The following is a 14,585-nucleotide window of genomic DNA, read 5'->3' as shown; positions in this document are numbered from 1 at the left end:
ACACCCGCAAAGCCGCACCTCCTGAGGCATAGCTCCTCTACCAAGGCCACACCTCTTTTTTTTTTTTTTTCTTTTTGGTTTTTTGAGACAGGGTTTCTCTGTATAGCCCCGGCTGTTCTGGAAATCACTCTATAGACCAGGCTAGCCTCGAACTCAGAAATCCGCCTGTCTCTGCCTCCCAAGTGCTGGGATTAAAGGCCTGCGACACCACACAAGGCTAAGGCTATTCCTTTTAAAGGTCCCATTACCTCCCCAGCCAGTTCTACCAGCGGGGGACTAAGTGTTTAAATACATGAGGCTATGGGGCATATTTCTCACTCACATCACCACAGCTTATCATTCAACCTTTTAATGCTCTTCCTTTCTCAAAATCTGAGAGCGAAGATTCTCCCCAATAAAGAAGCACTTCTGCGGGCCAGAAGAACAAGACAAAGAAAAAAAGAGTGGGAAAAAAAAATAACCTTCTCCATGAAGTGGATGTATAAAATAAATCTTCGTTTTGTTAAAACAGGGAATGAGCTTTCTAGAAGATATTGTTAGCTCCTGTCTGGAGGAGGGGGGAAATGAAGTAAAGATTTAATTAACTAAACAGATAACAATTTTTTCCAGCTGCATGATTTTTAGAAAAACATCCTGATTATCCATTTTTTTTTTGTAAATTATAAAGCAATTTGGTGAGTAAGCCATCTTGAAGCAATAAATCAAAGACAGTGCAATGATTAATAGACTGTACTTAAAGAGGCAAAACTGAAGCGATTCAAGCAGCGTCCAAAGCTCACTGTGAGCCTCGGGACACTGAGCTTGCTGCCCAACGGCTGCTTTCTTCAATGCAAAAGCAGATCACAGCGCTTCAGGGATGGTGCGTAGGAGAAAGCCTAGGACAGAGCCTGGGGCACAGGGGCGCACAGTTGCCTCCACTGAGAGAGAGAGAGACAGAGACAGGGAGGTGGTCACATGATGTATATGGTACACGTTGTGGAGGTGAATGAAAGATAAGACCCCAATTCTTTCAAGTTTTGCAAAAGTTCGTGTCTGAAAATCTCATTCCCAAGGGTTCCTGTTTCCTTAGAGCGGCGATTGGTGGGAGAGGCATGATACAGACAAGCCAGTCCCGCTGGATTTTTACCGGGGAAGTTTTCTGCTAGTGGGAGATGGCTCCTGGGGTATAAAGTCTCACGTATGGCGTATGACATATGTTGACTATTAGATTCCCTCTACCGTAGGTCAGAGACCCGTTATGGCCCCTTAGTTTTTAAGAGATACAAACACAGATGAAATCGTTCTAACCTCGCATTCCCCGCCAGGTGTGTCACCCATTGCTCGCTGAGCCGGTTCAGGGACCAACCTTTCCTCCTTTCAGAGGCTGCTACCTTTTCCAAGGCACAGACGGAGCATATAATGAGCAGTTTAAAGTGTTGGGTCAGATTCATCAAGTGGGGACACTTTGACACATACATGAAGCAACCTTCTGCTCAGCAGAATTCTCCCACGTAGAACAAGATAAACGCCCTGTGGGCCCTGAAATAAAACCTGAAGTAATTGCAGAAGCCCCTGTGGTGAGGACTGGGGCAGGGTTCACGCAGTGAGGATGGGGAGTTGGTAAACTGCTTGCCATGCACGTTCAGATACTCAGCACCCATGACAGCTGAGCATGACAGCTCGCCTTGCCCTGGAAGAGCAGAGACTGGGTGGGGATCCTTGGGGCTTGCAGACTGGCCAGCCTAGATGAATTCATGAGCTCTGAGAGCTCCAGGTCTGGGGTGGGAGTGAGGTAAGAGAGTATGAGTGACTGATGAAGACACCTTTGGTCCATACACACATATCTCTGTGCCTGAACCCACTCCTCCACAGCCTGCTTGAAACTTTGCAGAGAATAGCAGGCTCATGGAGAGACTGTTGGGGCCAGCCGAGTTCACTGAGGGTTCAGGGACTAGCCTCTTTGGCCCAGTTCTCCTTGACGGAACCTGATTCTTCAGGCTCCGTGTTTTCCCAGTCCCTCTTCATACAGGCATTGATTTCTCTCACACAAAGAGATACTTACCAAGTGAGGCCCAGGAAGGAGCCTGCCAGATATCATTCAGCTGCCAGTACAGGGCCCCCATGGTGTGGCCTTTGCCATCCACTATCTCGCTGCGGCTGCGCAGGTAGAACTCGGTTTCTGTCTTGATACACTGGGCCTGCATCACCTGATCAGGGAGGCATTCACAGACAGGTGTTATCGTTTGACGTAGGCTGTCTAGATATCAGAAATTACAGGCTTGGGGCAGTTTGTTTGTTTGCTTGCTTGCTTGCCTGCCTTGTGTGTGTGTGTGTGTGTGTGTGTGTGTGTGTGTGTGTGTGTGTGTGTGTGTGTGTTTTAGAGTAAACTGGATAAACTAGAGAATTGGACTTCATTGATTAAGGCTACATTATTTTTATTAATTAAATTAATACATTTTACGTCATTAAATCAGGAGCTAGTCCCTTGCCATAAGAGAAACTGCTTTCTACATCAGGATTGGGGAGGGCCTTGGTATTTTATTTGTTATAACAGCAGGTGACGAAGAAAATGGGATGTCGTGAAAGTCAATGACGGTGTAGGAAACGAGGGAAAGAGGAGCTACCATTCCAGAACAAACGCTGTACGCAGCCAAACAGCACACTGTTTCGCCACAGCAGATTCTATAAATACATTCATAACTTTAGAAAACTTTTATTAGGAAAAAATCTACAAGGACATCAGCATTGTTGTCATGAGTAAATGAGCTGATCTCTGTTTTTCTAGACTAACTTTTCACATCATGGGTTTTGATAATTAACCTGCGATTTCTTGGGCTGGAGAGATGGCTCAGCGGTTGAGCCAGTTGAGAGCCCCGACCACTGCTCTTCCAGAGGTCCTGAGTTCAATTCCCAGAGACCACATGGTGGCTCACAACCATCTGTAATGGAATCCGATACCCTCTTCTGGTGTGTCTGAAGACAGTGTACTCATATACATAAAATGGATAAATCTTTGGGGGAAAAAACCCTGCAATTTCTTATGGCTGTCATTTCTCCATTAGAGCAGGACAGGGGGTCTGATACTAACAAATGAAGCACATCTCGTTCTTGTTTAAGGGGAATGGAAACACTCCAAGCAGGCCCTTAGTGACCGTCATCATCCCTGGAAAGTCAGTTCTTATGCACCTCGGCTCTTCCTGATGCTGTACCTGTGGTCTTAGCTTGGAGTTCTGCTTGAGAGGGGAGCATGGATGGTCTGAGAGCCTTGGAGATGGTCAGAGCTACAAGATCTCACTCAGAGAACAGAGTGACCTTAGAACAGGGTGTGGATCACTCCAGAAAAAGAAAAAGAAGCCTTCCCAGACACTAGGTGGAGATAGATGGGAAGGGTGTGTTGAGAGTTGGGTCTATACTAAATATCATTCTACGCCCAATAAATATCTAAGCTCAGGGCTGGGGAGATGGTTCGGTGGATAAAGCACTTGCCACACCAGTGTGAGGGCTGGACTTCAGATCCCTAGTGTGCGGGATAAGTGCTGTCAGGAATCCTAACACTTGGGGACAGAAACAGGGAATCCTCAAAGTAAGCTAAAACTGCCGAGCTCTGTATTCAGCATAAGACCTGTCTCAGTAAAGTCGAGAGCAATGGAGGAAGAGACCTCACATCAACAGTCACACACGCACATGCTCCCACATACATACAAATGCACACACATGGACACACAGGCACAATAAACTAATAAATAAATAGATAGATAGATAGATAGATAGATAGATAGATAGATAGATAGATAGATAGATAAATTTTAACCTTTCATCAGCATGGAAAGTAACCCATTAGGTTTCAAGATTTGCTAATAATATCTAAATTCATTAAGTCACTGAACTTCTACATAATGCCCTTTCTACATGTGGTAAAGCTCCTGCCGACGTAGCTCACACATCCAACACCCTGATTAGCCAGAAATCCCTTCTCACCCTGAGATTCATGAATCACTCATGGCTTCAAGTGTGAAGGGCTCACCAGAGGTTCCAGGAGTCTCCACTGTGCCCCTAAAAACAACTCAAGATCCCAGAACACCCAGGACCCAAGTATCACTGAAGGCTGGACCATTCCTCACGTAGCCACAAGGTTAAAGAGCACAGTGTGGAAGAAGCCAGCCATTCAAGGCATCTGGGAGAGTTGCCACTTTCCTTAGATTTCTATGTAAGAGAAAAGCAGACACCAGAGGGATGAATGGATAACTCAAGGCATCAGCACACAGGAAGGAAGCAAAGAGACTGCCTGCGTCACTGCTATAGCAGAGATGCTAGGGGAAACTTTCAAACTCATTATGCAGAAAGTTTGGAGGGATAGGCTGTAGGGGGTGGGGGACCTAATAAAGCAGTAAGCAGAGTTTGATGAGAAACTCTGGCAGGAACTCAGAAATCAAAATGGAACATGGAACCTAAGAGCCAGAGACTGACGAGGTTTCAAGCCAGAAGTGAGAGCTCTGTTGGGAATTAGCAGTGTTATGGTATAGCATCCGGATGCACATTGTCTATCCCTGAGACTCCGTGGGAGATGAGTTAGCTCATCTAGCAAGGAGAAGAACCCTCGGCAGCACAGCATTTAGACGGTGACAACGGGATCGCAGTGTGCAGATCTAAACCACGGCAGAGCAGAGAAGCAAGATTTTTAAAAATAACTGAAGTTTAACCAGAACAGAAACATGCACGATCTTTCGGACAAAGATGTTACAAGGAGGGAGAAAATAAGCCAAGCGCACTCTACTGGAACAGTATGAAAGTGGTCCCACCCACCGCAGGCTCGGGAGTGTAGAAGAAGTACACATTTTGTTCAAGAAGTTCAAGGGAAGAGTCTCCTGAGAAGGGGCTTTCGGGCACTCTGCTTACTCATGGTTGCCTAGGGCAGCCGGACATTCAGAAACCGCTGCACCTGTGACTGCAGTGGCCCAAGACCAGCTAACTCCCAGGAGCAGCAGCCTTTGACTTCTCCCATGTGTCGATGGTTTTGCAAGCAGGCAAAATGCAAGAGTTACAGGGGCTCAGAGGCTTCTAGTGAGGTTTCAAAGGAAACCTGGGGGAGACCAGGTGGTGTGCCAGAAGCTCAGAGTCCATGAAAGTAGCCCCTGGTAGGGTCACACATGGAACTGTGAGAGCAAAGCCAAAGCTACCCTACAGTAGAGACGCTGGGGGTTAGAATCAGAGAGGCTACAGGGAAGGTAAGAACTCGGGTTCTGGTAATTCATATCCAAGCAGAGTGCCTGGAAGCTGGACGTGTTAGCATGTCACGTTTGCCCCGCTGTATGTATATTTTCCTGTTTGGTTCTGCATCTTATGTTTAAGCCTTTGATACATTTTTGTTAATCTTATTGTGGTATGAAATAGGAGTCCACATTTATTCTTTTGCATTTGAATTATCTACCTGGTCCAGAACCACGTGTTGAAAATTCTAACTGCCCCCTCCCTGCCCTTTTATTGTCTTGGGAATGGAAACTGGAAAACACTATAGAAGGTCCTCAAAATTTTTAAAATAGGGCTCCAGTACAGTTTAATAGATACAGTAATAGGTTTAGATCCCAAAGAATTCAAATTAGCTTGTCAAAAAGATACCTATATACCATGTTCCGTATAGAATTATTTTTCTTAAGATTTATGTATTCATTTTATGTATATGAGTGCTCTATCTGCATGTACATCTACACACCAGAAGAGGACATCAGATCACATTGCAGATGGTTGCAAGCCACCATATGGTTGCTGGGGATTGAAATCAGAACCTCTAGAAGAGCAATGGCGCTCTTAACCACTGAGCCATCTCTTCAGCCCTGTACAGTATTATTATTATTAACAGCCAAAATAGAACCAACCTAGGAGCCTTGTCAATAAACGAAAAGTAAGGAAAATGTGGGGTATGTATCCAGTGGAAAGAAGAAAAGTGTGTCATTTTTGACAATGTTAATTAACCTGGGGGGGATTGCATTAAGGTAAACAAGCTGTGCTGCCTTGTTTTTGACAATTTGACACAAACCTAAACACATCTGGTAAAGAGGGAATTTCAACGGAGGGAGTGTCTCCATCAGATTGGCCTGTAGGCAAATTCGTGGGTCAAGTTCTTTGATTAGTGATGGATATGGAAAGCTCCAGTACATGGTGCCATGCTAGGCAGATGGTCCAGGCCTTTTCTGAAGAGAAAGAGAGGAGTGGATGGGGCGGGGACTGGGTGGAAGGACCAGGAGGGGGGAAGAGAGGGGAAACCATGGTTGGAGTGTAAATAAGTAATTAATTAACAGGCTAAGCAAACCAGCAAGCAATGTTCCGCCACGGCCTCTGCTTCAGTCCCTGCCTCCAGGTTCCTGCCCTGAGCTCCTACCCTGGCTTCCCTTCATGGGGAACTGGAACTGAAAGCCAAACCAACCATGTCCTCCTCAGGTTGCTAGTGATCACGAAGCTTTATCACAGCCATAAAAACCTAACTAGAGCACAAGCCAGTCTCAGAAGGCAAGTGATACGTAGAATCACTTATATGTGCAGTTGTAAAAAGCTGAACCCATAGAAGCCGAGACCAGAGTGGTTAATAGAGACTGGGAGAGAAGAAAGACGCAGATACACAATTTCAGTTAGAATTAAATCCAAGAGATCTGTTGTAGGAAAGAATGGCCATACTTAACTGGAGTACATTACACATTTCAAAAATGCTAAGAAAGCAGATTCAGTGTTGTTACCTCAAAAAAAAAAAATATGTGAGAGAATGCATATGTTTAACAGCTTGGATTTGACACTCCATGGCTGTCCTAGTCACTTCCCCTGCTGCTGTGGCAGAGGCACAGTAAGGGAGGAATGGTTTACGTTGGCTCGTAGTTCTAGTTCACAGGTCACTGTGGTGAGAGGTGATGGCTACAGATGCTTAAGGCAGATGGTCATATTCATGCAAAATCCAAAAGCAGAAGGTGATAGATGCCTGCGCTCACCTCGCTTCTCCACTTATACAGCCTAGCATCGCAGCCCAAGAGACAATACCACCCATAGAACATGCCTCCCCACCTCAGTGAACCCAATCAAGGTCATTCCCCACAAGAATGCCCAGAGACCCACATCCCAGATGATTCCAGATCTCATAAAGTTGACAATTGAGATTAACTATTACAATGTTTATATATGTATGTATGTGTGTATATATATACATGTATATACCATGTTGAATATCATAATTATACACAATTTTTATTTGTCAATTGGAAGAAAACAAAAACTTAATTTAAAAATTTCCGCTAACCATAGAGAGCACATTCATTTGCAGGCTTTCAGGCTACTGAATGACTGAGTACCACAGTCTTAATTCAGTAGCTTTACTGTGAGTATTAATATTAAAAGAATGAGTTCTCCAACTCTATTCTTTTTCAAAATTATTGAAAAATTTGACTATTTGGATATCTTGTATTTCTAGATGATCTACTCAGAGAGTCCTGTCAGCTTAACAGTTAAGACCACTCATGAATTCTAGGAGCTGTTTTGACTATTTCATTCCCTTCAACCGGTTTGGGGGGGGGGGGGAATGGGGATCAATTTGAGAACTTTGTGCCTCTTTGTTGAACTATATTTCCAAGTACAGATAGTCCCAGATAATAGTGGATTGATTTATTATTCTTCAGTTTTTTTACTGATGAAAATAATGTATCCTCAGCAGAAACCGAACCTCCAATTTTGATTTTTGATTTTTTTTTCCTGATGCTAATAACTATGTGGTACAATAACCTCTTCCCGTGAAGCTATAAGCACACGGGGTCAGAACGGGAACCAGCTGATGAGTGGGTTACAGCTAACTGTAGTGTGGGTGACCTATGATGCTTGGTAGGTTAGATGGTTTAACTGTCAACTTGGCAAAGCATAGGGTCATCTGAGAGGAGAGACTTGATTGAAGAACTGTTTAATCAGATTATCTTGCAGAAGCATGTCGGTGGGGATTTGTCTCTATTATTCATGGTTGATGAAGGGTACAAGCCTTTGTGGTGGTACCTAGTCCTAGGCAGGTAACTCTGTGATGTAAGCTCATCACAAATTAAAGTGACCCCACTTGGTTAGTTGTGATAGGTCTAATCAGATACTCTATCTCTCCTTGAGTCAGACTGTCACCGTTTCACTAGTAATACATTCATTTCTTATGTTTCTTAACATTCTTGATCACAGTTGTCCATAGTTTTCCCTTACAGTCATTGCTATTCCTATAAGGCAAGTGGTACTTCCTCCTCCATCCCTAATCTGCTCATGTGACTCCTCACTAGACTGGTCCATCTAGTCGATCCAAAACATTATCCACTCTGTTGATCTTTCCAAAGAACTGTCACCGTCATCTTGTCTCGTGTTTCATTAGGGTTCTGGAAACTAATGAGTCAAGCAAATGCCTCAATAGTTGCACAATGTCTATTTTCTCAACTGAAAGGTGGTGGAATATCACACAAATAACTTAAAAACTGAAATTTCGTGGTAGTCATTGACTTGAGTTCTTGAGCAAAACATTGCTCTTCCGAATCTATTTCCTGAGGCATGAAATCACAGAGTGGCTGTAGCTGCAGCTCAATGATCGTCGGCTTGCCCAGCGTGCATGAGACCTTGGGTTCAATTCTCTCAATACTGCCACAATTAAAAACTAAACAAAAATCCACTTTATAATACAAATAGCTAATATGATGTCTGGAGATGTTAGAAATCCATGAGAAATGGCTCAAAACATTTTGTGGCCAAGTATCAGACATTTAGTAGATACTTAGAGAAATCTTGATTGCCTGATTATTAAATCACATGATGTCTTGAAGATTCTAATATATGCCATGTGGTATGTTAGCAAAACACTCTTTCATTTCGCTCAATGCAATACACACATATACACACACACACACACACACACACACATACACACACCTCTTTCCTGTGGTGCTTGGAATGGAAGTCAGAACATATCAGGAAAGTGTTGTGTCACTGAGAAGTACTCCTAGCTGTAATTCACATATCCGATAAGAGATATCCATAGGTAAGAACTTCTATAAAACAAATAAGTAGAAATCTCGAATAAACACTTTGCTACCCAAATGGTTACTATGCTCTACAGGGCAGTGGTGCCACACGACTTTAATCCTGACACGAGGGAGGCAAAGAGAGGTAGATCTCTGAATTTAAGGCCAGTCTACAGAGTGAATTCTAGGGAAGCCAGGGATACACAGAAAAACCCCATCTGGGAAAAACCAAAAAAGGAAAAACAGTGCTTAATCACATTCTTTAAAAAAGAAAATTTATTTGATATGTATAGATACTTTGCCTACATGTATGTCTGTATACCATGTGCCTGTCTGTTGCCCACAAAGGCCAGAAGAGGGCATAAGATCCCCTGAAATTGGAATTATGAGCAGCCATTGGGTGCTGAGAATCAAACCTGGGCCCTGTAGAAGAGCAGCCAGTGCTCTTAATCAGTGAACCACCTCTCCAGCTCTTCTTTTTTTAAAAATATTTATTATATTTTATGTATATGAGTACACACTGTAGCTGTACAGATAGTTGTGAGCCTTCATCTGGTTGTTGGGAATTGACTTTTAGGACCTCTGCTCGCTCCAGTCAACCCCACTTGCTCTGGTTAGCCCCGCTAGCTCCAGCCCAAAGATTTATTTATTATTATAAATAAGCACACTGTAGCTGTCTTCAGCAGCACCAAAAGAGGGCATCAGATCTCAATACGGGTGGTTGTGAGCCACCATGTGGGGGCTGGGATTTGAACTCAGGACCTTTGGAAGAGCAGTTGGTGCTCTTAGCCACTAAGCCATCTCACCAGCCCACCTCTCCAGCTCCTTAATCTCATTTTTAACCAAGCAAATGAAAATTAAAGCCATTTAAGACGCATACCCACCAGAATTCCCATAATCAAAGACTGACAGTACCAGCTGCCGAAGCGAAGGTAAGCCAGCTGGAACTGTAAAACACTGTTCCACAACGTGTCAGTTTGTTTAACCACTTTGGGAAGGTTTCTGACAGTTTCTGTCAAAGTTAAATACTTGGCTCCCTTGTAAATCAGCGCTATACCTAAGCAAATACAGTCGTCTGCTAATCGTCACCTAAAACCCTGTTCATAGCAGCATTACTCATAACAGCCTCCAGCTAGAACAGCATAAGTGCCCTGGGGTAGGGGAACTGTATGCAGTGTGATGTGTTCCCATGGTGAGACTGTCCAGTGCAATACCAAAGAATACACGCTCATTGTACTATCAGCTTAGGCAGCTCTCACAGAGTGTGTTGCGTAAGCAAATGGAGATATAGATTGTGTTGGAATCTAAGTGCAGGGAGTACTAATCCAGGCAGCCAGTGGAGTTCTCTGCTCGTGTGTTTTAGTAGTGCCGAGCTTTGCCTGAGCATTTAGCATTTGTATTCAACTAAGCCTTGATTCAGAATTGGAGACTTGTGGGCTGGCGAGATGGCTCATCGGGTAAGAACACTGACTGCTCTTCCGAAGGTCCTGAGTTCGGATCCCAGCAACCACATGGTGGCTCACAACCACCCATAATGAGATCTTCTCATGTGTCTGAAGATAGCTACAGAATTGGAGACTTGCTCTCATGCGGTTTGACACTCTGCCTTGATCCTTTCTAAGTCTAAACTAGGTGGGATCTCAATGGGATGAATCTGCTGCTTTTCTCTTTCCCCTCCTATCTCCACCGTTCCTCCTGCACTCTCATCCCACCTGCTCATCCCACCTGCTCTTTCTCTCCCTGTCCACGGGAACACCCGCCCCAGCAAGGTGGTCATCACCGGACCAAAACCAAACAAAATTAAATAATTAAGTTTAAAAAAAAAAAAATCCTGGAAGTGAAAGCCAGGCCTTGCCATGTAAGAAGGAATGGGGCAAAGCCAAGGGAAGCACGAGCTGGGACGATGCCGGAGTCGAGTAATCTTATGTACAGTTCTCATCAAAACCTGTTTAAATGACAGGGAGGAGAGGAGCTAGGAGTGAGGAAGGAAACGCGATTAATTCTTCCTCTGGTTCATCCTCTCTAAGCTCCCTCCCACACACTGTTCTCTTTTCTTATTAGTCATTCATAAGGTTCTGAAGAACAGGATGTGTGCCCACGTCACTTTTTAAGACTCTTATTAGTTGAACAAATTGTGTAACTACCAAAGCTATTTGAACCGAGAAGGCTTTGCAGAAGGCTTCCTGATAAACACGTAGAGCCTTCCTTCCCTGCTTCGTCCTCTAGCAACAAGTGGGTTCTTCTGCCTCCAGCTCTCCCAGTCTTCCAAAGTCTCCTCGCATACTCCTTTCTTCTCTGGTTCTATCTGTTCCCAACGGCCGCACACCCAGCATGCCCTCTTAATCTGTGAGTCACACTGCCACCCCCGAAAGCTGACTGAACTAAACCGCATGACACACACCAGCAGGGCCTCTCACTGACCACCTACACCAGGAGGTGACTTCAGTCTTCACCAACCCCTGAGCTTAGAGCCCCCTCTACCGCTTTCATTTGTTCCTAGCATATATTCACTGGGCGTTTGATGCCAGGTCGTGAGAAACTGATTCTCTCAGGGCACCTCTTACCTCCCTGCTCCTCTGATAACTCAGGTTGTCAGTGGAAATAGGTAACTACTCTATTATCTAGGGGGAAAGAGCTAAGTTGTGGCTGCAGGCGCAGGTTGGAATTAGACATAACTTATTTGGTAAGCAATAGACAAGATAAAAGACCCGGCCAGACCAAATTACACATAAATGATTGTAAACATTGGTCCTCAATCTATAGCTTGCCTTTTTCTCTTTCCTGGAAGTGCTTTTTTAAAAAAAAAAAAATTCAAAAGTGATTTTAGTGAAATACAATTTATCAGCACTTTTTTCCATGGTTAGTGTCCTGGGGCTTTAAGAACTCTTCTTGGCCTGTCTCTAAGTCTTGAAGACGCAGTCTTGTTTTCTCCCCAAGATGTTTATTGCGTTGCTTCCTTATTTCAGGGGCTTCGTTTTCTTTGTCTCAAGGATCAAATGCAGAGCCTGGAGCATGTGAGCATGGCTACACTCCACACCCTCCCATTTGAATCTCGGGTCAGTGGTGACATGGACACCTGCACACACGGAGACTTGGATTTTCCTATCACACCATCTTCTCAGCCCAGCGCGCTTCCTCAACAGCTCTACCTTTTCTACCTGAATGGCCAGGCTGCATCATTGGACACCAGGTAACCACACTGTGTGTGAGCCCACGTCTGTCCTAATAGGAGAGTCTACCACTGCCATCATTGCTGAACCTTTATACTAATCTTAAACAATAGACACTTTAATACACAGTTTTAGAACTTCGTAAGCTGTTCTTGTGAGGAGAAGCAAAGCCAAAAATTAGAATCAGGTTTTATGGGTTTTCTCATCTGTGTTGTGAAGAAAACAACAACCTTAACAGGAGCGTGCGAACCTAAACATTTCCGCCATACAAAGGCTACAAAATCCATTCAGTGTAGACACCTGTCAACTCCAGACTAAAAATGGCTTACCTGAGTGAGGTAGATAGTATCTTTAAATGTGCGCAACGGGTCAGTCCTTTGGGGGAGTTTGAAATGCAGCTTGACCTGGTGGAGCATCTGTTTATTACCATCTCTATGATGCTGCCGATGGAGGGAAAAGCGGCTGTTGTAAGACCAGTCCTCTTGAGATGAAACCTTGTGAATAAAGGAAGAGGGTCACAGCCAGGCTGTGGTAGTGCCCGCCTTTAATCCCAGCACTTGGGAGGCAGAGGCAGGTGGATTTCTGAGTTCGAGGCCAGCCTGGTCTACAGACTGAGTTTTTCTACACAGAGAAACCCTGTCTCGGGAAAAAAAAGAAAAGAAAGAAAAAGAAAAAGAAAAAAAGAAAGAGGGTCACAGACCTTAGCCTTAGACCTTAGCTGCTCTTCTTACATGTTCCTGACAAGCCTGGAAAGTGCTCTACACATTGGGAAAGAACTTGTGGATTGTTCTGTGCTATTAATTCCAACATTAAAGAAAAAAGTCATTCTCATTATTACTGGTAAAGGCCCTTGTGCAAGGTAGGATCCGACTGTATTTCTCTTAAAACTCCAGTGTAACAAAACATTATTCTATTCATTAAAACCCATATCACTTCTATATTCTTCCCGTTGTTGTTGTCCTCTGGTTTTCTGAGATAAGAACCCCTGTGGTACCCACTGCATCTTCTCCACGGATGTATGACACTGAACTGATGTGCCTGCCTCCCAAGTGCTGGCCTTCTAAGCCATGAGTAGGAAACTGGCTTCACTGTGTACATCTTGCAATCCCATTTCATTTCTTTAGGGTAAATTCTCTTGTTACATTTTTAAAACTGAACAATGGGCAGCAATTGATATTCTGTTTTAAATATCATAGTTTTAAGTAAAAATCAAATACTTCTATTACAGTAGTCAATGTTTTAGAATTTGCTCATATTCCTTATCTGAGAACTGCCTAGACCAACAGTTCTCAACCTGTGGGTAGCAACCTCTGTGAAGGTCAAACAATGCTTTCAAATGGGTTGACTAAGACCATCAGAAAACAAAGATATTTATATTACAATTCATAACAGTAGCAAAATTACTTATAAAGTAATACAATATAATAATAATAATAAAATAATTTTAGGGCTTGAGGTCAGCACAACATGAGAAACTGTATTAAAGGGTTAGGAAGATTATAGATGAGCTAGATTATAGAATGAGTTCCAGGACTAGTGAATCCTGACTAAGACAATAAAAAAAATTGAGCAAAGGATCTGATATACACTTCTCAAAGGAAGATATGTTAACTGCAAGAAGCATGGAAAGAAATGTTCAGAATAATCAGACATCAAAGAAATGCAAATTTCCTGTAAACCTGTATTTCCACAAAAAATGCTTCAAAGGAAAAAGCATTGGAAAGTATTTGGGAAAGCTAGGAGGAAAACTAATCGGTGATGTCAATACAGAAAAAAAATGATTCTGAGCCTTAAGAGAGTCATCGAATGATTCAACAGCTGTTCTCATGGGTTCACACCCAGTAAGGCTGAAAAATGCTTATTCAAAAGAGGCACACTGATGCTCACAACGGCTTTCTTCTTGATGGCTAAGAGATGGAAGTAACACAAGTGTCCATCAGCAGACAGAATGATCAACAAAGGTGGAAATACATCCAATAGAACAGAATGAGCAATAAGGGGAAATGACTTTCTAACGCAACACATTAAGCCAACTTCATAACACCGTATAATATATTATACTAATCACATGAATTGTGAAGAAAACATAAGCCGACAGACACAGACACCGAGTGTGGCTGGAAGGGAGGGTTGGAAGAGAGTGGAAAGTGACTGCGAACAGGATCAGAGTCTCTGCAGATCAGTTTTCTATCAGAGTGATGCAAAGGCTCCAAAATCAGACAATGGGGTTGGATGTCCCAGTCAGCAAGTACACTGGGGACTGGCTGAGTTATACACAGTTAGTAAACAAATTCTTTACCAAGAGAATTGCATCTCACTAGAGGTGTTTTTAAAAGAGCACACAGAATGCTAAAATTAAATCTTTAGATATAGCAATATGAGATGGAGGAGGAGGAAAAGGAGGAGGAGGAGGAGGAGGAGG

The 14,585-nt window shown here is 43.5% G+C and overlaps 1 protein-coding gene across 2 annotated transcripts in view; it reads right to left on the bottom strand.

The window, feature by feature from the left end:
* The window catches only part of Manba (mannosidase beta), an 88,172-nt gene that overhangs the window by 5,269 nt on the left and 68,318 nt on the right, over window positions 1-14,585 (bottom strand). For both annotated transcript variants that reach the window (XM_031375610.1, XM_031375612.1), the window contains exons 13-14: window positions 12,493-12,657; window positions 2,042-2,186 (exon numbers count right to left, since the gene is read on the bottom strand). In XM_031375610.1, the coding sequence (XP_031231470.1) occupies window positions 2,042-2,186; window positions 12,493-12,657 (310 nt within the window). The remainder of the gene's footprint in view (window positions 1-2,041; window positions 2,187-12,492; window positions 12,658-14,585) is intronic.

This window comes from Mastomys coucha, unplaced genomic scaffold (genome assembly GCF_008632895.1).
Source record: "Mastomys coucha isolate ucsf_1 unplaced genomic scaffold, UCSF_Mcou_1 pScaffold16, whole genome shotgun sequence".
Lineage (NCBI taxonomy): Eukaryota > Metazoa > Chordata > Mammalia > Rodentia > Muridae > Mastomys > Mastomys coucha.
Note: the sequence above shows the minus strand (reverse complement) of the source record. Positions and strands in the feature narration are given on the sequence as shown.